General features: G+C 36.1%; 2 protein-coding genes across 3 annotated transcripts in view; both read left to right on the top strand.

The window, feature by feature from the left end:
- Positions 1-9,542: 9,542 nt before the first annotated feature.
- On the top strand, positions 9,543-16,699 carry LOC136820687 (E3 ubiquitin-protein ligase RNF19A-like). The gene is made up of 4 exons (XM_067076888.1): positions 9,543-10,496; positions 10,693-10,855; positions 13,837-14,206; positions 14,651-16,699. The coding sequence occupies exons 1-4, from the start codon at positions 9,670-9,672 to the stop codon at positions 15,034-15,036; spliced, it is 1,746 nt and encodes a 581-aa protein (XP_066932989.1). The 5' UTR covers positions 9,543-9,669; the 3' UTR covers positions 15,037-16,699.
- A 714-nt stretch (positions 16,700-17,413) lies between these two features.
- LOC136820686 (dual specificity tyrosine-phosphorylation-regulated kinase 4-like) overlaps positions 17,414-25,725 on the top strand; it is a 52,223-nt gene continuing 43,911 nt past the window's right edge. The window contains exon 1 of one of the 2 annotated variants that reach the window (XM_067076885.1): positions 17,414-17,558. The gene's annotated coding sequence lies outside the window, so the exon portion shown is untranslated. Of the gene's footprint in view, positions 17,559-25,289; positions 25,330-25,725 lie in introns of those variants that run through there. The other variant, XM_067076886.1, reaches the window with a different exon arrangement.

The raw sequence follows: 25,725 nt of genomic DNA, 5'->3' as shown, positions 1-25,725 counted from the left end.
GGAAGTCGTTGGAAGTTACAAGGCTCTTGACAGAATATGTTTATTTATTGTCAATGATGACAGGTGCCGTTATAATTTTGTTATCTGACAATTGATGTTTGTAAGTGCACGTTAGTTTTGATTCCCATGGAGATATTCTCTGGTTTTCATGTATTAGATGCTGTTGAGCTTTAGAGCTACACTGCCAGGATTGCTGATCAATTTGCTTAGATTACATTTGATTGCATTTAATTATATATCCAGACGGTACTAATCAATAAATTCAATTATCGAAGTAATCGATAATATCGAAGTAATCGAACGACCATTTATCGATTAACAATCGAATTTCGAGTACCAAAATTTCAAAAAAATTGTGAGTCTTCGATCACTTTCTTAACAACCCTTCAAAGACTCCATAACCGTTCGAGTACTTTGATTGTTATTGATTACTTTCGATAACTTTGACAACTTTGATAACCAATGGATTACTTTGATAACCAATTACTATGATATATCTTTAAGAAAAACCAAAAAAACTGATCTAAAACCAAGCAAAAAAAGAAGACCCGCCATAAAGATTGACCTCCTTATTTCATAGTTTGCAGAGGGGTATGAACCCCCCTAGTTTTATTTCATCCCCCCCTATATACCCATCCCCCCCTTTTGTAATGAAATCTTATCCCCCCCTTTTTTTTTACAGAAAATCCGTTTCGAAGGAAACTCGCTTTCCCACCTACCAGCAAAATTATCAACAAGAAAGAGTATGAAGTATTATAGTCACGAGCCAACATGACAGAATATAACTAGCGTTTTTCATTAATCTTGATCATTTTAAAATCTATCTAAAATGTGTGTGTTCTGTTGAAAGTTCTCAGGCCCCCCCTTTTTTATTTGATCCCCCCCTACATTCCCATCCCCCCTAGTTTTTTCGGCAGATCGGTACCCCCCCTACAAAGGCCCTCCAGAAAGTTGGCATCCCCCCCTATTAAAAAGGGGGGGGCAAACTATTTTTCCCACCCATTTCGCCCGCCGCATTTGGTGTGTGCCTTCGCCCTGGGTTTCCTCCTCAGTAACTCATATCGCGCGTTCTGATTGGTCGGAGAAAACGAAAGTGGTTTTCGCGCGTGAATCGCGTGTTTTAGTTGGCCGAAATAAACTTGGTTTCAGATTATTTTGACGCGCTGCTACTGGAAACATATTTGATAAAATCGGAGGTATTCAATATGATCGAAAGTGATTAACTGTGACTAACTGTTTGAGGACTATGCATGTTAGCCTCCACTTAATGCAAGTTACCTGACTTCACGGTAGTAAGTTCAATGGCGGAAGGAGCGTTCAGTTCACGCAAAGCGAAGAAATCTTAAAATGAAATTGCCCGGGAATAAACCCTTCGATATTGAGATTCATGTCCGTTTCATCGACAATCAATCGAATTACAATTATTTGATGATCTCATTCAATTTAAGGTTTGGGATATTTGGGTCTGAAAACCATAATGGCGGATTTATGCCAATTTGAAGTTTTTGACATTTTTGGGCATTGCACTTAAAACGTTTTTTGATATAGAACCATGCTTTCTCAAATCAAAATGAGGAATTGATTTTGGGTGATTCTGAAACTATGGCCAGTAAGGCTGGACTTAAAAAATTGTTGGTTTGCCGTCACCCGACCGACCCTACCTCGAAACCTGCCGACCCAAAAAAATCAAATCATTTTGGACTTATCTCTAAGTATTTAAGGGCAGAAAGGTTGATGGCAAAATTGTTTTATGGGGTTGGCAAAGTTCACCTTTGAAGATTTGAGAGTTTAGAAGCACATTTTGACAGACTTGATCCTTAAATGGTAGATCAGGAGGTAAAGATCTTGATGAATATTTGTACTATCCTCATGAAACTTTTCCAAAAAACCAAGATTTTATTATCTGAGTGGGCTCATTTTCTGTTCAATCTTGAGCAAAAATTGTTGTTTTGAGCAACATTGTCAAGATTTTTAGGATTTTAGAGTTAAAACTGACTTTGAGCTAGCCCTAATCTTTAAAAGAAAGGAAAAGGTTCCAACTTCTGATAAATTCTTGAACTATCTATAGGATGGCTGCAATAGAATGACCTCAGCTCTAGTCAAAGAATTGAAAAAAAAGCCTTTTTGGCCCAAAAAAGCACATTTGACAACTTTTTTTCACCTAGTTTCATTGTTTTTATATAAAAGATTCATCATAGCCCTTATATTATAACAAATTCAGTGACCTAGACCCTTTTGAAGTTTGCCAATGGGCCAAAATATCCCGAATTTTAGTCATTTTTCGAGCGATGTTAAGAAAATCTTTAAATCAAGATAAAAAATTAATGGTAGGAGATCACGTATAGGTTTCTCTTTTGATCCTAAGAGACCAGGCGGTTGTCTTTCAGGAACAGAAGAGTTCGGAGGTCAGACAATGTTGGGATTTCTAGGAAAATTGGGCTAAAGTTGGTACTTTTTTGAGACCTTATTGGCTTTTCGGGCCTCTAGGGCCAGTAGGCTAGGGGCCGGAATTTTTTTATTGCAATCACTTCAAATGGATAGACCAGGGACTGACTACCAGAAAATATTATTTTGAGCAGTAAGAAACTCCCCTGGGACAGGTCAGATGGCTCTTAAATACCCCTAAAATCAAATTTGTAGTGTTTTTGTGACGTCAAACTCCAGCTACCATTTTGAAATTTTGATTTTTTGGAAAATTGTATAGTTTACTGGCCATAGTTTCAGAATCACCCAAAATCAATTCCTCATTTTGATTTGAGAAAGCATGGTTCTATATCAAAAAACTTTTTAAGTGCAATGCCCAAAAATGTCAAAAACTTCAAATTGGCATAAATCCGCCATTATGGATTTTCAGACCAAAATATTTTGGGATTTTACTCAGTTCATTGTACTTAACAACATATCCAAAAATGAAAAAAATCTAAGTTTCAAACTATTGGAACTGCCCCAAACTGCCCCATTCTTAAAAAAACTGGCTCTTAAACAGCAAATTACCCCTTATCCATTTCTCCCCCCTCAATTTGGAATTCGATTTGTACTGTGCCCTTATTTCCTAATACCCCCTTCGATCTTCTTTTTCTTTGAAGTGCCCCTTAAATTTTTTGATTAGAGTACACATGGAATTTATTAAAGACATGGCCCCTGGTATACAAATTAGATAGAGGGGCTGTACTAACGCACTTTGTAATACAACTAGACATACTTTGTAATGAAAATCAACACACTTTGTAATACAAAAAGCTGACACTTTGTAATGCAAAAAGCTGACACTTTGTAATACCATGAACATATAAACGACTGGACATCTATCTTTTATTGTCTCTTTGAAGCGAGCTTCGTTGCCGTCTGTATTTCAAAATTGCTATAAAAAATCCGACAATATTCCGTCGTAATTTTGTTTCTTTGAATTGTTTAGGTAAAATGATTGATAGAGCTTGAACATTACTCCTATCCTAATGCACAAAAAAATTATTTTAAACTTTTTTCACGAGTTTGCAATATATTTTATCAACATTTTCAACTCTAAAATGCAGAATTTCAACTGCGTGTATACTTTTGAATTCCTTTTGTCACTCCAATAATTTTTTTTATGACTTGAAAAAAATAGCTTGCCAAAGTTGAGAGCCTGTGTCATAAGAATATCGAAATTAGAATGTGACACTCTCTAAAATTATTAGACACTTTTAAGTCAAAATTTGGAAATATTAGTCGGAGTTTTGACAAGCTGACGATGATTTTGCCTCTGTTATCTTTGTTATGATATAGATAAAAGACTTGAGAAAAGTAGAACAACAAAGACTTTTGTCGAAATTTTGACGTTGTTAGCAAGGTATTCCCAAGAGGTATACCATCAGAATTTGTTTCATTTGATGATTTTAATGAGGCGGCAACGAAGCTAGCAGTGTTATCTTCAAAAATACAAAGGAGATGGATGTCCAGTCGTTTATAGGTTCATGGTAATACAAAAAGCTGACACTTTGTAATAACACCTGACGCACTTTATATTAAAGGGAAATTTCCATCCAAAACAAAACTTGGAGATTTTTCTAAGATTTCAAAACCATTAAGACAGTAAATATGACATGATGTAAAGGTTTTAGTTATAAAAATGTAGGTGAAGCTGTCTGACATGCCTGGAAAATCAGTTAGAGGAGTCGTTCGAATCTCTTTTTGTTTTTTATGAAAGTTAAAACATTTCATGTATATTTTTCTTTTCATAGCCAATTAATACAACATTTTGAAATTTGGTTGGTTGAAAAAGTCATTATTCATTATTGATTATTCTTTCATATAAAGGTTTTTCTTTGTTTGTATCAGAGAAATTACCAAAAGCAGGTTTATGATTTCTCTATGATAAATGTTAATTGACCCATGATTAAGACAGTAAGGCCATTCATTATTTTGCATTTTTAAGTATTTAGGACTGGACCCAGTTTATCTTATTTATTTTAGGAAATTTTGGATCTAAATCTTAAAATTTCTGTTTTCAAAAATGTATATTAATGCAATTTACAGGGCTTTTTACAAATCCATTTTTATAGCATTTATATTTATATTTATAGCTTTTGGTATTACAAAGTGTAGCAAGTATTACAACTGTGGCGTTTATTACAACTGTGGCGTTTATTACAAAGAATGTTACTCTCGGGTACCTAATAGCCGGAGGGATTGGAATAAGCAGGGGGTTGGAATAAAATGTCCTGAGTGGAAATTTTTTGAAAAGGAGGCTAATACAGCCGAATTAGGACAAAAGAGGGGAACTTTCAAAAACATTTTCCCAACAGTTAATAAGCGGGGGGTTGGAATAAGAATGTCCTGGGTGGAAAATTTTCGAAAAATTAATTAGCGGGGGGACGGCTATTAGGTACCCGAGAGTAGTTATTACAGGGGCCAAAAAATCAACCAACCATGGCTGGGCGACAGAAAATTTTCAATTTTCACCCTTAGTTTACCACCTCAAACGGTATATTAAAGTATTTAAAAAAGTAATTAGTAAAAAAAGTAAGTAATTAAAAAAAAAGTTTGTAAGAGTATGAAAAGACATTTGGATTCACATGAATTACTCCCCCCTCCTTTCTGAAAATTTCAAATTTCCCCCTTGAAACTTAGCCCAAAATTCAAGTCCCCCCTTATTTTAAGGGGGAAGCTGAAACCATAGTTCGGAAGGGGGTCACTACCCCCCCTACCCTAGAGCTACCCCCCCTACCCTAGGTTCTTCCCCCTTTTAAAATTTGATGCTACCCCCCTCAAAATTTTAAAATCCTACAAAAGAAAATAGAACACACTGCATTGCGAAAAAAATAGAATCATTTTGAATCGAATGTTTCAAACATACTAAACAATTAATAAAGAAGACGTTGCATTGTAAATTAAAAATAAAACTTCTAATTTGGGAAAACACAAAAAAAAACATACCACTGACATCTTACCCCCCCTTTCTAGATGAACCCCCCCCCTTTCTAAAAACTTCCCCCTTTCTAGAAAAAATTCTCTTACCCCCCCCCCCCTTTCTGAGATTTTCTGAACATCGCTACCCCCCCTTTATAAAGGGGGGGTGCGAACTATGGAAACCATGTGCAAAATTAAAAAAACTTTAAGAAAACACCTATTTTGCTACTTCTTCCATTTGTTTATATCTATTGCTTCATCAACTCACTACTTAGCTAATTTATTAACTTGTTTATCTATTGTTCTATAAACTCTCTACCTTGCAACTTTCTTCATTTATTTATCTATTGTTTTATATACTCACTACCGCAACTTTCTTCTTTATTTTTTCTATTGTTTTATAAACTTGCAACTTTATTCACTTGCTTATGTGTTTCTTTATCTACTCGTTGCTTCAAAACTTCACTATATTTTGCTTTGTCTATAATGTCTTACTTCAAGTCTTACTTCGCTTTTCTAGAGAAATGAATTGAAGATACTTTCGCCTTTTCTTCCAAACAACATCGAGAAATACTAAAAATGCTTTGCAAACAGTGAAAAATTTTTGCCTGTGGCGCTCCTTTTAACTCGCTTTGCTCAGAAAAATAGTGAAGCTCCTAAAATTCATAATTTTAATGCGAAAGTATCTTCAATTCATTTCTCTAGAAAAGCGAAGTAAGACTTGAAGTAAGACATTATAGACAAAGCAAAATATAGTGAAGTTTTGAAGCAACGAGTAGATAAAGAAACACATAAGCAAGTGAATAAAGTTGTGAGTTTATAAAAAAATAGAAAAAATAAAGAAGAAAGTTGCGATAGTGAGTATATAAAACAATAGATAAACAAATGAAGAAAGTTGCGAGGTAGAGAGTCTATAAAGCAATAGACAAACAAATAAATGAAGTTTAGCAAAATAGGTGTTTTCTTAAACATTTTTAACTTTGCATTTTTGAGTTGAGAAATCTATTTGGGTCGCTAAATCTAAAATTCACTTCGCATTTTGTGAAGTTCGAAGCTTTAATTCGAACCCTGTTACCCAGCAATTTTCAAGCTATAAGCACTGATAAGCATACTGTCAACTGCTCTAACTTGGGACAAAGTTTCAGTATTAACAAAACTAATTTCTGTGTAACAGAAAAGAGATTATAAATAAATATAGACTTTTTAGAGTGTTCATTTAGATTTGGTCTAATAGTCACTGCTATGGGCGGCCACTAGTGACCTCCACTGGAAATTTGCTTTTTGATAGGATTAAAAACATAATCGAAATTTTAATCAAAAGACATTTATCAATAGAGATTTGAAATAAAAGAATGTTTAAAACACAGTGGATTGGCTGAAGGTTTTCAAACTCTCCTGAGTTTTGTTAAATTTTCAGTGCACATGCGATGTATCCGGAGAATTTCAATATTCAAAACAAGAGCAGTGTACATATCCTGAAGAGTAGGAGTTTTACGCCTGAAACAAAGGAAGACATGACATAGTCTAATTAAGATGATCTCACATCTCAAATGATACTGACTTCTTTATCTCTCTACATTTTTCTTTGCATAAACCTAAAATCATCTGCGATTGGCGAGATGCAAAGTTTTAATTATATTTAGGAGCATATTTCTTTTACACAAATAACTATTTTAGAATCAAAAGGTTTTGGGATCCTTTTATTTCATTGCTCCTTTTCTGAGGTTTAATAATTTATTTCTTTTTTATTCGGACATTGTGATCGCCACAAAAGATTTTCTGATGACCGACCTGGACTGTTGTGTTTAAATTCCACATTACTCTTTTGACTGTTGACTTGGGCACTAACTACTCAATTTAAGTAGTAAGTCAAATAATATAATCTGGTTTGCTTTTTCAATCCTATTTGCCTGACCCACATTGTATTTCTATTGTAGGACTATTTTTTTGAAAAGCAAAGAATCAGGCAATCACTCAGAAGTTATATTTTTCAAGAACAGTAGTCTTAAGTCTCTTTTACCAAAATTCTTGAAATACACTTAATTCTTTTGAAAGAACAATGAGGTTCAAAATTGCCTTAAATTACTACAATTCAAGCAATTTAGGGGTCAAAGTAGTAAAAATTGGGTAAATCGTCTAAAATACCTCAATTATATGCCCTGTAAACCAGAACAGGACAAGAACAATTTGGTGCTCAAAGGGCCACAAAAGTAAAGCCTCAGCAAAGTTTTACTGGTTCTTATAAAAAAAAAGTGTATATATATGCAAGATTTTTGTTTTTTAAAGTTTTGTTACATAATGTTTAGAACTGAGTTTTATTTATTCTTGCCAGGATTTACAAAGCCTAATTGCATTTTAAATGACATAGTTTCAACAAACATAACATGTAACTTGAGCCCGCTAACCATCATTTTCCCTTATTTTTCTCTGTTTTTGAACGATCAATCAATATTACGGTAGTATGGTATGCTCATGTTATTGACTAACGCAATCAATTATTTATGTTTACTGAAAAAAAACTTCTTTTAAGGTTGATTTCTTTTCTCCCTTCTTCTGATATTCTTAATAATAAAAAGGTTTTTTTCCCTTTTTTGTCAATAGTGCTTGCTTTTCTTCAGTATCGTTATCTCTTTATCCTGTGGCATCTTTTCTCTTTTTAAATTAAGAAGGTTTTGCTCAACTCTAAACTTGTTTTTATGAAAATTGATCCTTCGTGCATATCTCATTTTTTTATGTGTCTGGTATGATAGAGCAGATGTTTTATTTTTTACTACTTTCATATTTTGTGTCAAATCTGTTATGTACTTTTTTTGTTTGGAAATAAATGAGGAAAACACTTTTTTTTAACTAGTTTCAGTTTTATGTATGTTTGAAGTTTAACTTTTTAAGTATAGTGTATAAATAAGTTTTAGCAAAATTTAGGGGAAATTATTCTTCTCTTGTTATTTGACCTTATAGAAATTGATTCATATAATAAACCATTGTTCCAACATTTTAAAACCTATACTATAATACTGATGAAAAAGGACTAGACTCAAACAATTGTTTAGAAATTGAAGCTGTTTTTATTTCTTAGTTTTTGATACAGGGGCACTTAACTAAAAGTACACCAAACCAAAGAGTACCACCATTAAATTCTGTTTGAGTATAACCATAGCTGAGAGATGAGTGCTTTCATTTTTTTTTTTGCTTGTTGACAGCTCTTGAAAACAAACCCATTATCTATTATAATTATATAAATCTGGTTGTGTAAAAATATAAACTTTGAGCGTTTTTGCAGTACAATCAATTATTATGTCTGAAATCTAAAGATGGATTGCAACTTTTATTTAGATGCTCTTCTAATTGAAACTATACTTAATAACACTTCAGTTGTAGATAACATATCTTTTACCACTCGCTTTGGATCTTAAAAATTATTTAGTAGACAGCAGTAGATTGATTTAAAGGTAACAGTATTGTTTTATATTTTCAACCTCTCTAGAAAAATCTCTTAATGACCCTATAATTTATACCATGACAACTTGATTTCATAATTGTATTTAATCGCTGCTTCATTTGATCCATTATGTCTCATTCCGTCGTCATCAAGTTGATTGATCTACTAGCTATTAATTTTTGTTTTTAAGAAAATATCCATTCTTGAGTGGTTTTCTCATGTGCTACCACTACATAATGGATGTGATCAAAATGTTATCTTTCCTACTCTGTTACAGACAGATTTTAGAAGTTTTAACACTGATCGCTTTTTTTTGTCTGTCAATACACGTTTTTTTTTTTATTAGAACACCTAAAATTTGGCTGAGCCTTTATGTGCTTATTTTTTTAGCAATTTTCAGCCTAAAATGTTCTTAAATGCGTTCTTAATTTTTCAGACTACTCTAAATCGACAATATGATACAAAACAAAGAGCACTTAAATTTGGCAAAATTTGGACAATATTTGACTCTCGACTTTTGAAGATCCACGACTAAATTCGGTTAAAACTGCTTAAAAAGAGGAAAAAATTGTAGTTTCTTGTCATTTTTTTTCCAAACTGAGGCTGGGCATGTTCTTAAGATGTTCTTAATTTTTCGACGAATTTCAGCCTATATGTTCTTATAAACTAGGTTAAACTAATAAAAAAAAAAACGTGTATAACATATTTATATTGCCTTACTTTTTAGATCACGTTTAAACATCAATAATACAATAAAGTTGGGTTTTTGTTTATTTGTTGTTGGGGACTTGGTGATTTGTGGAAGTACATGCTATTTTGTTGTTCTTAATTTGTTATACAACATGGCATCTACAAGTACCTTTTCAGGGCATTCAAGTCCTGCTTCTATATCAAGGAAGAACAGTAATTTTAATTTACGGAATATATTTCGATCATCCAACAAGAGACATAAAAGCAAAGAGAGTATCGATACTGTCAGTGTTAAGTCATGTGAAAAAACTTCTTCGAAATCACCAAATAGTGATTCTAAACCAGACCAATCCATGTTGATGTGTAACATATGTTTTTCATGGAAGAACAATAATTTGTTTCCTGTCTTACTGAGTTGCGAACATAGAAATTGTATTGATTGTTTAAAACAGTACTTGATTATAGCGGTCAAGGAATGTCGGGTAATGGTATCATGCCCAGAATGCTCAGAAGTATTTCACCCGTCTGATGTTAAAATGATATTCAGTGACGATAACTTTTATGCAAAATATGAAGAATTCACATTACGTAGAGCTTTAGTTGGTATACCAGACATTAGATGGTGCCCAGCACCTGATTGCGGTTATGCGGTTATAGCCTCTGGTTGTGCAAGCTGCCCACAGTTGAAATGTATGCGGGCTGGTTGTAACTATGAATTTTGTTATCATTGTCGCCAATTATGGCATCCAAATACAACATGTGACTTAGCTAGAATGCAAAATCAATTTGAAATCCGCTCACTTACTTCATCTGAAAGGAAATCATCAAATATGCAAGAAGACATTAAACCATGTCCAAAATGCATGGCACTGATTATTAAGATGGACGATGGTTCTTGTAACCATATGACTTGTGCAGTCTGCGGTGGTGAATTTTGTTGGCTTTGTATGAAAGAAATTTCTGATTTACATTACCTAAGGTAGACTTTGATTTTTTATCTAACCATTTGAAATGGAAGTACGACTCCGTGCTCTAAAATTCAGAAGCAGTTCCTGCAAGCAATGTTTTTACTCCTGATTGAAAAACAAAACAGAAATAAGAAGCCTGCCACACTAATGTATAAATCAGACAATTGATTATGTCTTTAACTAGCATTCCTTCTCATTTCATTTCAGTCCGTCTGGGTGTACATTTTGGGGTAAAAAACCATGGAGTCGTAAGAAAAAGATAATGTGGCAAATGGGTACGCTCATTGGTGCACCTGTTGGTATTGGTCTGGCTGCTGGTGTTGTTTTACCCGCCATGATGATTGGAATCCCAATTTATGTTGGTAGAAGGGTAAGTGAAATTCCTGTCTATTAACCATAGGGGTTTAGAGGTATTTTTTCTAGAAAGTGTAATTTTGATTTAAATGATTTGAAACCAACAGTCGTTAAGTCGTTCGTTGGATTCATGGTTTGAATATCATAGAAGCAGCAATTTTTCTTTGGAGATCATTCTTCTTCATAGATTCATACAGGAGTCTAAGTTTAAGGCCATTGAAAGCCATTGCAAATCTTCCTAAATTCATGGTATTCTTCCAAACGATATCATCTTTGCAAATATTGAGATATCAGTGAATCAAAAAAAATTCTTCTTACAGTATTTTTAAAAAAGAGCAGAGATATCGACTATCGAAAAGATACTTCATGGTTATGGTCTGTCAGATACAAGTTTTTTTTTATATAAGAACAAGCTATATAAGAACATAAGGCTTCGATGGCCTTGTTGTTAAGAACAATTTTTAGCCCTAAATCCCAAAAAGTGAAGAACATCAGAAGACTTCAAAAATTTTAGATATTCTTTTAAACAAACGTGTATACTCTCGACTTTTTTGGTTTTTTCCTTAATTGTTCCCTAAATTCCCTAAAATCACAATTTTTAATTTTTGATAACCATTTTGTTTACCCCATAGAAAAAAATCAAAACAGAAAGTTGTTTTTCATTTTTTGTTTTTGTCTTTTTAGTTGGAAAAATGCCAAAACCTTACGCTAATAAAACCCTTCCATTTATCTCAAATGACGTCATTAAGTGACATCATTAGCATGGAAAAGACATTGTCGTCTGACAACTGTCCTTGTAATTTGAGTGTAAATTATTTTCCTGTCGTAAATTAACCAAAATTGTTGATTTTAACGTCTTTTCAATAACAATAGTTTTCAATTATTGAGCTAATGACTATCTGACGGTCATTAAATTAAATTGACTTAATGAAGTTAAAAAATCTTTAAAAATGTTGAAATGTAGTGACACCCCCATTCGTTTATTACTTATTTTAATTGAATTTACAACATCTCTTTTTAAATTCATCTGCAATTTCTCTTCCTTCTCTAGGGGGTGTAATACTCTCTTTCTCAGGGGGTCGAAAATTGTTTAATTGATTAGACGCTCGACTTTCTGTCTTACTTGTCGAGTACTTTTTGATTAAATCTGTGTGTCTAACATTTAGTGCCTTAGAAATTGGGTGCTTTAGAGTCAGCGAAGCCTGAAAATGTTATTAACTTATTCTTAATATTTTTGCTATCAAAGCCTTATGTTATTATATAGTTTGCTCTTATTAAGAAACGTATCTTATTTGTGTATTATAAACCAACGGGGTCTGGGATGCCCTTATTAAATAGCTCTCTTTTACTGATATCCTTTTATTTTAAAGAGAGTTTTCGGATCAGAACAATATAACCAGATATAACATATCTAAATGTGAAAGATAGCTACATCCAGCTAAAAGAGACTTGCGATAAATTTGTTTAAGCTGTTTACACATTATCATGTTGAGGAGAATGGTCTTTTACAAGAACAATTTTAGAATGGACAATGAGGCTCAAAAATGCCAAAAGTTAAGAACAATTTAAGAATATTTCTTAGCCTGAAGTAGCTGAATTTTTAGAAAATTAACGGGTTTGACTCTCACAATAGGTTTAAAAAACCTGAAATTTACCTTGAAATTAAGAACAATTTGAATTGTAGAGTGCTGAAAAGATAAGAACAACTGAGTCTCGAAAAAAGTTTGTTAGTTCTAATAAAAAAACAAGAGTGTAATTAATCCTGTGTTTACTTGTTTGTTTATCAGATAAAACAACACTGTTAATTGGTTTTCAAATTGATAATTGCGTGTGTTTTAACATGTGTAGTCACTTTGTTTTCTCCCTTAAACTTAAGAAAAACCTGGGCCTCAGAGTTCGAGAAATATTGAAATTGTTGTAATACTGATCTTAGGGCTACACGCTTTTTTTTATGAGAATGTTTTTTTTTTTCATTCCATCATGGATATTCTTAACTTTTTGGCGAAAATCATCCAAAATATTCTTACGGTATTCTTAGGTTAAGATCAAAATTGGCAATCTACAGGTTAAAATGCATTAAAAATGGCATTCTTAGGTTCGGTTGCTAAATTCCATGATGGTGATATTCTTACCATATTCATAATCTTTTGGCCATTTTCATAATGGACATTCTTATAAAGTGTATTCTTATTTAAAAAAAAGCGTGTATTTTAAAAAGAGTTTTGGTGGTGAATAAACTTTGTATATTTAAGAATATCGTGAGAGCATTCAAGACTGAAGATCCCGAAAAATTAGAAGGCTGAGTCTGGTTTTACGTAGTACGTTCTTATATAAAAACATGTAATCAGTCACTCATGTAATTTGATCATCACTTTATTGAAAAATGTCACGTACACTTTTCAAGAGGACAAACTCGATCAATTTTAATTCTCTTATTATCAAAATATAAACCTTGGTTCTTGGATCTTCGTCTAACATCTATTTTATAATTACTGCAATCTGGTTTTAAAGTTTTGGCTCAAAATAGATTGGTCTACTTAGATCGGAGGATTAGTCTATACCTATATCTTATTTAAATAATTTTTAAAATTTTGAAATTCAGTTAAGCCTCTTCTTCAATCTTACACTATACTCAAAACTGCTCAATCAAAAGGAATAACAAATAAAAAGTACAAAATATTTTGCTCATAAATTACTCAAAGCTTCTGTTCTTTAACTTTATCCTCTCCTAAATGTATTTCCTCATAGTTCCCCTTTAGTTTTTAACAACAGATGCTGATTTTCAAAATTTTGAAAAATAGAGAAAAATTTCATGATGCTAGTTAAGTAATCCTCAATGACTAAACCGACACTATAATAATATATGCTTTTAAAACCCCTGCATCTTAACTCCTATGTATTTTTTTCAAGATTCAAATCAAAAAGGTTCGAATTGGAGATTTTTGAATTTAGATAACAATAAGATATTTTTAACTTTCTTTTTTCTTCATTTTCCAGATACGCGAGCGATTCGATTATGCTGACAATGTTCACAAACGCAATCTTGCCATCACTGGTGGGGTCGCCCTTTCCGTTATCGTTTCGCCCTTTCTTGCCGCCCTAACTGTTGGCGTTGGAGTTCCGATCGCACTTGGATACGTGTATGGTGTAGTGCCAGTCTCTTTATGTCGATCAGGAGGATGTACCGGTGTGACAACCTCACGGAATGGGAAAGGTGTTAATTTTGAATTTAACGAACGAGAAGAAGCATACGGGTCCGGGTCCGTACATAATAAGAACAGTCCGTTACGTCGAAACAGCGGCAACAGTAGTATGATGGACGCTGGCAGTGGCAGTGTTTTGGCAGTCAAAGCAACTATTTCAAAAGGTATTATTTTCATATTTATTCCTTGTTCAAAAATTTTCATAAAGCTCTAGCTTTCACTATTTGTAACAACATGTACAACTTCACATATCAAAATGAAAAGAGAACCCTCATATTTTTTTACTCTGACGTCATTTCGTCCAGTTCTTCCCACGATTTTACACCTTCAAAGTATCTAGACTGTGGGTCTCTGAAAAATGGACGTTGTCTAAAACAGTGGACTATTGTACGTTTTTCATTTTGCGAAGAAACAAAACTCGCTATCAATACGAAATAGAGGTTTTTCATGATTGGCTAAGTTACTCCATTTCCGCCATTATGGAAGCAAACGTTCGATTTGTGTAAGGGATCGCCTTTTCAAAATTGAACGTTTGCTTCCGTAATGGGAGAAAATTAGAAATCAAAAACCTCAACTGTCAACGATTTATTGTTTATATTCCATTATAGAACAACAACCAAGCATTACGGGTAGCAACGATAGCACTAGCCTGGATAGTCGTTCATACATTGCTCCCTTTCATGCACATGACCATGACGTCGAGTCTAATGCATCACTCATTCCAGCACCACGTAGCACTACTGTTAGCGTCACATCTAGCCTGGAGAATGTACACATGAAATCTGCGAGTAGCCACAATGTATGTGCTAGTCTACCGGAAGTGGAGAACCAGCCGACCTTAGAATCAAGTAGTTCGAAAGGAGAGAGTTTGAGCAGCATTGTTCAACAGCATCCATCTAGCCCGACTATCACGAGCTCAAACGAAAGCGAACTAGCTACGCAACAAATAGTCGCTCCGTGTGCTGTGCCAGAAGAGTCGAGTATTTGTGAATAGTCGATCGGACTAGGTTCCCGCTGAGTAAAGTCATCGCTGTTGTTCACTTCGATTCGATTGGATTCAGCGGCGTTCAAGTGAATGGTATTTGGTATTCGAGCAAAAATACAGATTCTATGGCGATCTTTAAACAATAGAATTAGTCTCGCTATTTTAGGGTGTTTCCTTGCAAAAGAATTATCGCTTCTGTATCTTGATTTGATTGGTTGGCCAAATGTTGAACTGTTCGGCTCTCTGTAACAGCGAATTCTTTTCCAAATAAGATCTATAAAAATTGGTCCTGAAGTACAGTAGTATTCACAGGTTATAGTACAAAAATATTTTTTAGGTTCGGAGTTTTTTCATTCTTTTGAGGGAAAATATTCTTCTAATATCTTGAGTATTAAAGCCAACAGTAAATGTTCTAGAATATTATAAAAACGATGACTTTCAACCTGATTCGCCCTCAGTTGTCTCATAATACCATCAAAGCCAAAGGAATCACAATTTCTTATTTTTGAGTTAAGAAACGTCAAACGCGTCAAAACAATAGTTCTCTTTCGTTGATTATTTTCTTCAAGGCGAATTTTTTAAGAATTTTCCACTAGCCTCTGATGGGGTCGGGTGGTAGTAAAGTTAAACTTAGTCTAGTGAAATTTTGTGAATAATATGAAACTTGTACATAAATTTTATTAATATTTTTTTCAACTTGACGACTTGTGTTTTTTCCTTTTTTTTTGGTCTTTAGGCATGTTCTTGATTTCTTACGTTTCCGTCATCCTATAAAAATATTCAGGTTTAGATGCTTTTGGGGTGTTTAAAATTCGTATTATATTTATTATTTCTGAAACTTGAAGCGCGTATTGGCTCTTAAGGTTTGTCCTAATTTCATCCTCAAGCTCTTATTAAAAAAAGCTTGTCTACTTCCAAAAGCATTGATTTCAATTAAAGGTTTTGTTTTAAATAAGAATGCTATCGTTTACTTACTCGTCAATTTTAATTTCCAAGCTTTTCACATTGAATTGACACAGATCTGGAGCAAGATTGGTAAGAAAAAGGGAAAGAAAAACATTTTTGCTTATATAAGCATAATAAAACTATAGGGAGACACTGTCCTGATATGAAATATGTGTCTGATATGAAACGGGAACTCTTATGTAAAAATAAAACGTTTAAAAGGTATGATTTGATTAATATTTGTTTCTGTATTATCTATGGTTTTATGCTTCAGAAATTCACCAAGTCATCATCATTCTAAGATAGTGTTCAAATGAGGTTGACTGTTTCATTCGAATAATTTCCACGGGTGGGCATGTTTTGTTCAAACTTTTCAGCGAAGGGTCCAAAGCTTTTAAAAAATACTTATTTTCTCTAATATTTTTTTATTTTTTGTTTTTGTTTTTCTACCCCATGTAAATAGAGAGAAACTCGAGCCGCGCCCACGAGTCGTTTTACAAAGTATACGGATTTTTATGTCATAAAAAACAATAACCAGAGTCTCGTTGGAAAGATATTTCTGAGTGGATATACTGTACTCTATAAGTGGGCGTGGTCTTGAATAAAACAATAACTTCTACTTTATTGTCGATTTATTTTTTATTTTGTATAACACATAGCATTTTTAATTGAATTACTCGAAAATGTGAATAACTATTGAAAAATATGGTATAAAAACTTCTTTGAATTTTTAGCCTGTGTTCTTATTATTCTTTCCTACTCTACATTTCAACCAACTCTGAAAGATTGAGAAGGTTTGATGTTAGTACGCATCATAAGGATAAAAAAATCATCAGCAGTTGTGCGAGTCAATATCCTATGTCACGAATCATCCGCCCGCTACACGCTTTTTTTATAAGAATGGTGTAAATCCATTTCATCAATACATTTCATCATGGATATTCTTAACTTTTTTGGGAAAATCATCCTAAAATATTCTTACAGCATTCTTATTACTTGGGGGTAATTGGCAGCTTATAATTTAAAATGCTCTAAAAATGACATTCTAAACTTGAGTAGCAAAATTCCATGATGGTGATATACTTAGCATATTCTTAATTTTTTAGCCATTTTCATCATGGAAAAACGTGTATTTCTTGCGCGCTGTTTGGAGATTTTTCACTTTATTCATTGTGCCTCTAGAGAGACTAGGCAAAAAATCACCTTATTTAGCTAGATTACACCTTTACACAGATTACACAGACCGTAACATTATGAAGTGTAACGATTATGAACTTTTGAGCCAGAATTTTTCAGAAAAGGGCGGTTTGCCAAAAATTTCACGCCCAAACCAAATGAATTTTCAACGCCCTTAATTTTCCGCACTAATTTTCCCGCGCTTTTCCTTTAATTGCTCCGCAACTTCGTTTATCTGCAGACCATGCGCACGAGTGTCGAGGTCACTCACAGTCACAGTTCGGTCTCAAAAAGTGGAAATTTCTTGGGATCATTCCTTCCATAACTGGATAACATTTTTTTGAATTTGGAATAATTCTATTCTATAAAGATGAAATTGAAGTACCAGTTTTAGCAACTGGAAAGTTTTGGTAAGTCATTTACTGTTGACTTTTCTTTTAAGTTATTTTTTACATGTACCCAATCTCCAAATCTCGGTCAAAATATATTGGGAATTTTGGTTAATTCCTTGTTTTCAGCAATAGAAGTTTGGGTGAAAAAAGTCGCTTTTGGGCAAATTGATAAATTTATTCTAATATTTCAATATTCTGAGCCCTATTGGACCATTCTTGGACTTTTAGTTCCTTAGATCCTACCCGTCCAACCCTAATTTAGAGCTGTTTGTGGTTGTATTGTATACAAGAAGATTTCGTAACCTTTCCCTTTTTTCTCAAATTTTATGACTTTGATTGCACCTATATATATGTAGAATTTAGAAAATGATAGAACGTAACTGTGAACACAACCTTGCCATTGCACCAGACAGTCCTGTGTTTTTGTCCGGTGCCAAGGCGGCAATCAAAAATATGTTGCGTTCGGGTCGTCCAACCGACTGTTTATTTACAAGAAAACCCGATTCGGAAAGTCGGTAAAATCGTCGGGTTTTTTTGGGCGCTGTTCGCAGGATCTTTCCCATAATGGCAGGTACGGGCGAACGGAGTCCGGTTCAAGTTTTTTTATGTACCCTTATTGAAATTTTTATGTCAAAATTCAGCAACGCGGTAGAGCCAATACCCTGGGGGCCGAAAATAAGGGCCGCTTTAAGGTTAACACATGCGCGCGCGCATTTAGTTTGGCAAATTAAAGATGGTGGCATAAGATTCTGTTGATTGCCGACTTGATTCATCAGGATTTACTAGATCTTAAAATCCGACAAAATTAACTACAGACCGACCGACCAACTGGATTTGAAGACGAATGGAACATATTTTTGATTGCCGCCCAAAAAGTATCCCTCAGCCACACCGGAAACTTTTTATTGTCTGGTGTTAATTTTTCGAACTTTTATGGATTCTGGACAAGGTTTGTTTAAAAAATAATGCGCACCGGACGCACCGGACTCAAGTCTGGTGTTGCGATTGTATCTTCATCCAACACCGGGCTTTGCGTGTCCGATGTTTTTAAAGTCCTGTGCCTTGGCAAGGTTGTAACTGAAAATAAAATGATTTCTTGGGAAATCTTTGCTGAAATGTTTGTATATGTATCCCGTTTATATTATCCGATAGTTAACCCGATTTGTATTTTATCTTAGTATGTTAGGTCAGAGAATAACATTCAGTTTATCAACGAATATACATGGTGTCAGAAGTGAGCCTTCAACTCCTGGATATTTTGTTATCAACTGGTGAGATTGCACGCAAGCAAGCACTCTCTTATCAACAAAAACATCGTAAGTGGAAACTGAACTCACCAAAAAAAAAAAAAAACATAGACATTCAACACGTTCCACGCTCGTTTATACACGTTCAAACAAACATTCTGTATCTTCTAAACGAAGTCTCTTCACGTCACATCGAGCACACCTTGAACATTTGCATTAATTCGCAACGTTGTATATTGTATAAAACACACAAACTCACTTCAGCATACTTTTCATATCTCTTTGGCTCGTGATTATTGCCAAGGGTTTACAAAACATTCTAAATCGTTCTATTTTCATCCGTGGTCACACCGCCATTTTGTTTTGACCATGTCGCAAGATAACGGTATACCGCCCGCCGCCCCATTACCCGACGCCCCGCCACCAAGTCAAGCCGAGATGATAATTCAAATGCAGCAACAACACCTCGAGATGCAAAAAACAATGACCACGCTGTTCGCGCACCTCCCGTCACTGCTGCCCACCGCCAACCCATCTGTTGGAGGGAGATCACGTGCAAAACTTACGAGACCCATTATTGACGCCGATACCACTGACAACCGTTGGATCATCTTCAAGGATGAATGGAGCCGCTATAAAGAGATGGCCGGCCTATCGAGTGAGCAGGACATCAGAAACGAACTAAGAGCTGCATGCTCTCAAAAAGTAAACGAGATGTTGTTTAATTTTATCGGTCCTGACACCCTACTTACTGCGTCTGAGAATGCCTTGCTTGGATTCATCAAGTCAGTAGCCGTAAAAACTGTACACCCCGAAGTTTATCGCCAACACTTTTACAAATTAAAACAAAGTGACGGTGAAATGAAACACAGTTACGTCATTTATTTCCCGTTTAAAAAGCCCAAGCTATGCTTTGTAGATTTAGTTGCTCTGGAACCTGTGGAGACAACGGATGCACCCCTTCATACGCTGACGAAATGATTCGATCCCAACTGATTGCCGGTCTCCGAAATTCGTCCCATCAATCGAAGGTACTTTCTGAAATGGAAATATTAACAACATTGAGCCAGCTTACAACCCGTCTTTTGACATTGGAATCGACTGAACGCGCTTCATCCGAATTTCAATCGCCACACCAGTCGACATCTGACGTATCCGCATTGAAGTCGAAGCCATCATTCCGTCCACCCACCAACAACAACAGAACTTGCGTCGGATGCGGAAAGCCCTTCCACCCAAAGGGTCGTTCAACCTGCCCTGCCTATGGTAAGACTTGTAGAAACTGTAATAAATTGAACCACTTCGCTAATGTCTGCCGTAGCCCCAAGACCTCGGCGATTGAAATCCCACCCGATGAATCTGCCAACTTCCTATTGTCAGCAGTAGATACCGCATCCCCATTATGACTAGATGGACTTCCACATGGCAATCTAGTCGATGATCATTTTATCCCAAGCACACCGGAAAAATCACCAATGTTAGACATTGAAGTTAAAATAAACAAGAAAGCTTATATGAATCTACGGCCTAACGAAAACTGGCCGGATATCCCACAACGAGCTGCAACGAGTCAACGAGAAAGCTGTTGCCGACACCGGTGCACAGATTTGCACTACCGGACCACATATACTCGAGAACATTACGCAAGCCAAGCGATGGCTTCTACCTACAAAAAATCGTCTGAGGGGAGTTGGTAATAACAAACTAACAATTATTGGAACCCTCCTCGTCGATATTATCACAGCCAACGGCGAAACTACGGAACTGTTATACATATGTGAAGGGGTTAGCAGCACGTACCTCTCACAAACCGCCCTGAAACGCTTAGACATTTTACGCGATTCGTTTCCCAACGATCCTTCCGTTAACGCCACTACAACTAAACCCAACACACCAGACACCTCCATCGCACCGTGTGGTTGTAGGATAAGAACAGAATGTCCATCGTTACCTGACAAACTACCATTTCCGCCAACGAATGACCATCGAATGGACATTGAGAAATGGATTAAAGACTATTACGCCAGTAGCGCGTTTAATGTATGTAAACACCAGAAACTCCAAGTAATGACTGGTGAACCTCTTCGCATATCGTTCCTACCAGACCATCCACCCAAGGCCGTACACACCCCAATCCCGATTCCACATCATTGGAAGTACACCGTGAAGTCCCAACTCGATTCTGACGTGGCGCTTGGGATCATCGAACCCATCCCTCCTGGTCATCCAACCACATGGTGTTCTCGTATGGTCGTTGTCCCCAAAAAGGACGGAACACCCAGACGAACCGTCGACCTCCAGGAGCTGAATAAAGCAACTCGTCGAGAGACGCACCACACCCAAACGCCGTTCAACATTGTCAGCGCCATACCCCCCGGAGTCAAGAAAACCGTCCTAGACGCTTGGAACGGATATCACAGCGTCGCCTTGTCGGAAGAGGCCCGCCATGCAACAACGTTCATCACCGAGTGGGGACGATATAGATACCTTCGCGCACCTCAAGGTTTCCATGCTTCCGGGGACGGATACACCAAGCGCTTTGATGATATCACCAAAGACTTCCCTAGAGTAGCTCGATGTATTGACGATTCCATCCTTTGGGATAATGACATTACCAAATCGTTCTGGCATTGCGTTAGATACATCAACCTGTGTGCAACAAACGGCATCATCTTTAACCCAGAAAAATTTCACTTTGCTGGGGACATCGTAGAGTTTGCTGGTTTTGATATAACTGAGGATGGTTACCGACCACCAGCTCGAATATTGCAAGCCATCCAGGAATTCCCAACACCGAAAAACATTAAAGATGTACGTTCCTGGTTCGGCTTAATCAACCAAACTACATACGCTTTTGCCCAAGCCTCAGTAATGGCACCCTTTCGGGAATTATTAGAGAAAAGTAAGAAATTTTATTGGGACGATACTCTAGAAAGTGTATTTCAACAATCAAAGGTAGCAATCATTGACGCTATCAAAGACGGAGTTAAGTCTTTTCAACTCAACCGCCAGACCTGGTTATCGACGGATTGGTCAAAAACCGGTATAGGCTTCACCCTGTTTCAAAAACATTGTCATTGCCCAAATAAAGAGGACGTCTTCTGCGGCCCCGATCATTGGAAAACAATTTACGCTGGTTCCCGATTCACGAAAGACTCGGAAAGCCGATACGCCCCTATCGAGGGTGAAGCATTAGCTCTTATGTTCGGACTTCATAGTTGTAGAATGTTCGTCCTCGGCTGCCCTTCATTAATCGTAACAGTCGACCATAAACCTCTCGCTCCTATTTTCAACAGTCGCGCTCTAGAGAAAATCGAAAATCCAAGAGTATTCAAGTTCCGCGAAAAAACGCTTATGTACAATTTCAAAGTTATTCCCATACCTGGAGAGCTAAATCCTGCGTCTGACGCAACGTCACGAATGAAACCCATCGCATCTGTTGACATCGACAATCATATCGCCTACATTGAAGAGGACATCACCCTCGAGCAACCCACTGACACTATACGTCTTGAAACTATCCGTAAACACGCACAAACGGACCAAAACTATTACCACCTATGCCAGCTTATTGAAGAGGGATTCCCAACGAATAAAGAATCCGTTCCACCAAACCTACTCGAGTTCTGGTCCCTACGTGAACGCCTATATACAAGTAATGATTTAATCTTCTCCAAGGGGATACCGCTCGTACCGAAATCTCTTCGACAACGCCTTCTTGATGAGCTCCATGTCGGTCACCAAGGAGTTTCTTCAATGAAAAGCAACGCGAGACAACGTTTCTTCTGGCCAGGTATGAACTCTGACATTCAAAACAAACGCCTGAACTGCCAAAGATGTAACGAGATCGCCCCATCACAATCGAAAGAACCAGTCGAACAGCCACCTCAACCGTCCTACCCGTTTCAGCTAGCCGTTACGGACATCTTTCATATGGTAGGGCAAAGATACCTGATTTACGCTGACCGCTTCTCTGGTTGGACCGAAGTCGCCTGTCTACGAGCTTCATCGAATGCTGCAACCGTCAAAAACATTCTTCGTCGATACTTCAGCACCTTTGGTATCCCAGAAGAAATTGCATCCGACGGAGGTCCGCCATACGAATCAAACGAGTTCAACGCGTTCCTCAACAACTGGGGAATACGACACCGATTATCGTCAGCATACCTACCGGAAAGCAACGGAAGAGCCGAAGTAGCTGTAAAAACTATGAAACGCATCCTCACATCGAACGTCAGCCCAACTGGTTCTCTCGACACCAAAGCAGTAGTAACCAAAGCACTCCTACTTCACAGGAACACGCCTGCACCAGACATGGGAGTTTCTCCAGCCGAGCTACTGTTTGGAAGAAACCTCCCTGACCATCTACTACAACCAATTACTTTCAGGAGGGAATGGTCCGACCTTGCTGACGCACGTGAAAAGACACACACCCGTCGATTTGAACTGTCAAACAAGGGGGATCGACACTCGCTTCAACCCCTACAGGTCGGTGATTCGGTTGCGATCCAAAACCAACACGGCAACCATCCCAACAAATGGGACAAGACTGGCTCCATTGCCGAAGCATTGCCTCACAAACAGTACAGGGTTATTGTGGATGGAAGCCGAAGGTTAACATTAAGAAACCGCCGGTTCCTTCGAAAAATTCCACAAGAATGCTCCAAAGATGTTGCTATTCCGGATTTAGTACCGGAAATGAGAAAGTTGAATGTCAAAGAAACTGAAAATGGTGAACACACGATTGTTCCCCCGCATATACAAGAACAGCAAGAAGAAATAATGAACACAAATAACGATGAAAGCAATGAACATTCAACTGAGCAGGAATCAACTCCTTCCCCTGCTCCCTTACCAAGACGCTCGACACGAGAAAGACGGTTACCGTCTCGATTCAACGATTTTATCATGAAATAGGAATGAAGGATTTTATATATTTTTCCTTCACTTTTGTTTGTTTTATTTTTCTTAGGGTATTAAAAAAAAAAAAAAAAAAAAAAAAAAAAAAAAAGTAGGAAGGGACGTGTATATGTATCCCGTTTATATTATCCGATAGTTAACCCGATTTGTATTTTATCTTAGTATGTTAGGTCAGAGAATAACATTCAGTTTATCAACGAATATACAATGTTTACCATAGTAACTGTCAACACAAAACAGTGCTCCAAAACAACCTTGATAAGTGGATTAATTTTTGCGTGGACTTTTTTTTGTGAATCGTCCTCTTTTCACCTGGTATCTTTCATTTTCCAAGGCCAAAGGTTTTTTCAGATTTTTGGATTTCAAATATATCACGCACAATTTATTCCACTTAGTGTTGTTTTGGAGCTCTGTTTTGTGTTGACAATTAATACTTGATTGACGCAAGTGACAAATAAATTAACGTGGGGAGGGAAAGGAATGGTTTTTACCTTCTCTCTATCCCCAATTTTCTTCTTGGTTTAACATATTATTTCATTTGGGGTCGTAACCTAGCCCTGAAGGTGATTGCGGATGTATTCTCTAAGCAAAGATTAATGAAATCAATTGTTGTGGATCTTGCAAATGAACATTACCCTACAGATATCTGATAAAAAGCGGTAATTGTAAACCGCAGGTCACAGGTTACAGGTTAGTGTTGACAGGTCACTGTTTTACAATTACTGTAAAACACAAAGAAAATGTTTGAAAAACAGTTGTTGATGTCAAAAATATAATTCCAAAGGTATTTTATTGATCTAGAACTATTTTAAAGCTAAAAATCTACCCACGTGCTTACCATGTGATTTCGCGTTTTATGCCGTGTATAACACGGACCTGTAATACTTGTACTATATATTACATATGTTATACCCCTTTTACGTATGTACAAAGAATAAAGAAGTATTCAAATATCGACCTCACCCTTGCTTTAAACAGCCCCCTAACAACAGGAAAATGGCTATTTCACAATCACTATGTCATATCTCATTTTATCTCCTGCATCACCTTGGGTATGATAACAAGAATTGATGAAAATAGCGTCAATGGGATTATATTTTATAAATGTTTCAATATTTTTATCCCCTGCTTTGTATTTTTGATAAAATGATGTCACCTTTTTCATCTCTCTAAAACAGCTTTTGGAGTATTTATTGTTTTCAAAACCTGTCAATCTATATCCACTTGCAGCGTCAGCATCCTATTATGCATGAAGAATATTTTATTGTTAATTGGCGTAAAAAACCTCATACTTTGAGATAACATCATTATTTACATAATTTAAGTGTCATTTGTTGTCAATATTTGGGGTTGATGATTTGTCGTTTAAGTCTTCTAAATAACATTTTTAACATATTTTGATATTACATTTCCATTACATATAATACTTTCAGGAACTTATGTTATGAGTTGTATGTTATGAGTTGTATGTTACAAGTGCGTTACAGTTTTCCGGTCTGTGTTTTCTTAACCTGTAACCTGTGACCTGCAACCTGTAACCTGTGGTTTACATTTACAGGATAAAAAGTGACAAAAAGCAGATACATACATAACAAAAACTGTTGAAATGCTTCGTGATCAAGGTATGCTAGTCAATGCTAGTAAACAGGGATTGAAGCTGCAAGAGTATAGAAAAACGCACAAAATACTTTCCTAGAATTCAAGGTCTTTAAGCAATTTGGTTTCAGTCATTTGAAACCAAGCAAATCGCTCAATAGCAATAACATCTGAAGAAATTGTTGAAAATGCAAACCGATTCATCCAGGGGGGGGTCAAGGTCCAGGATACCAACCCAGGGCCCAAAAACCTGACTTTTCGAGATTTGAAAGTAGTAGACACCACCACCCCCTAAATTGGTATCAATACCAACTTGAACACCCCAATTTTCTAAAAAATGAGGGACCCACCCCCCTAAATTGGTATCGATACCAACTTGAAAATCCCAATTTTTCTGAAAAAGGGGGACCCATCCCCCCCCC

This window comes from Clytia hemisphaerica, unplaced genomic scaffold (assembly GCF_902728285.1).
Source record: "Clytia hemisphaerica strain Z4C2 unplaced genomic scaffold, Clytia hemisphaerica genome assembly, whole genome shotgun sequence".
Lineage (NCBI taxonomy): Eukaryota > Metazoa > Cnidaria > Hydrozoa > Leptothecata > Clytiidae > Clytia > Clytia hemisphaerica.
This window is presented reverse-complemented; position numbering and strand designations above follow the sequence as displayed.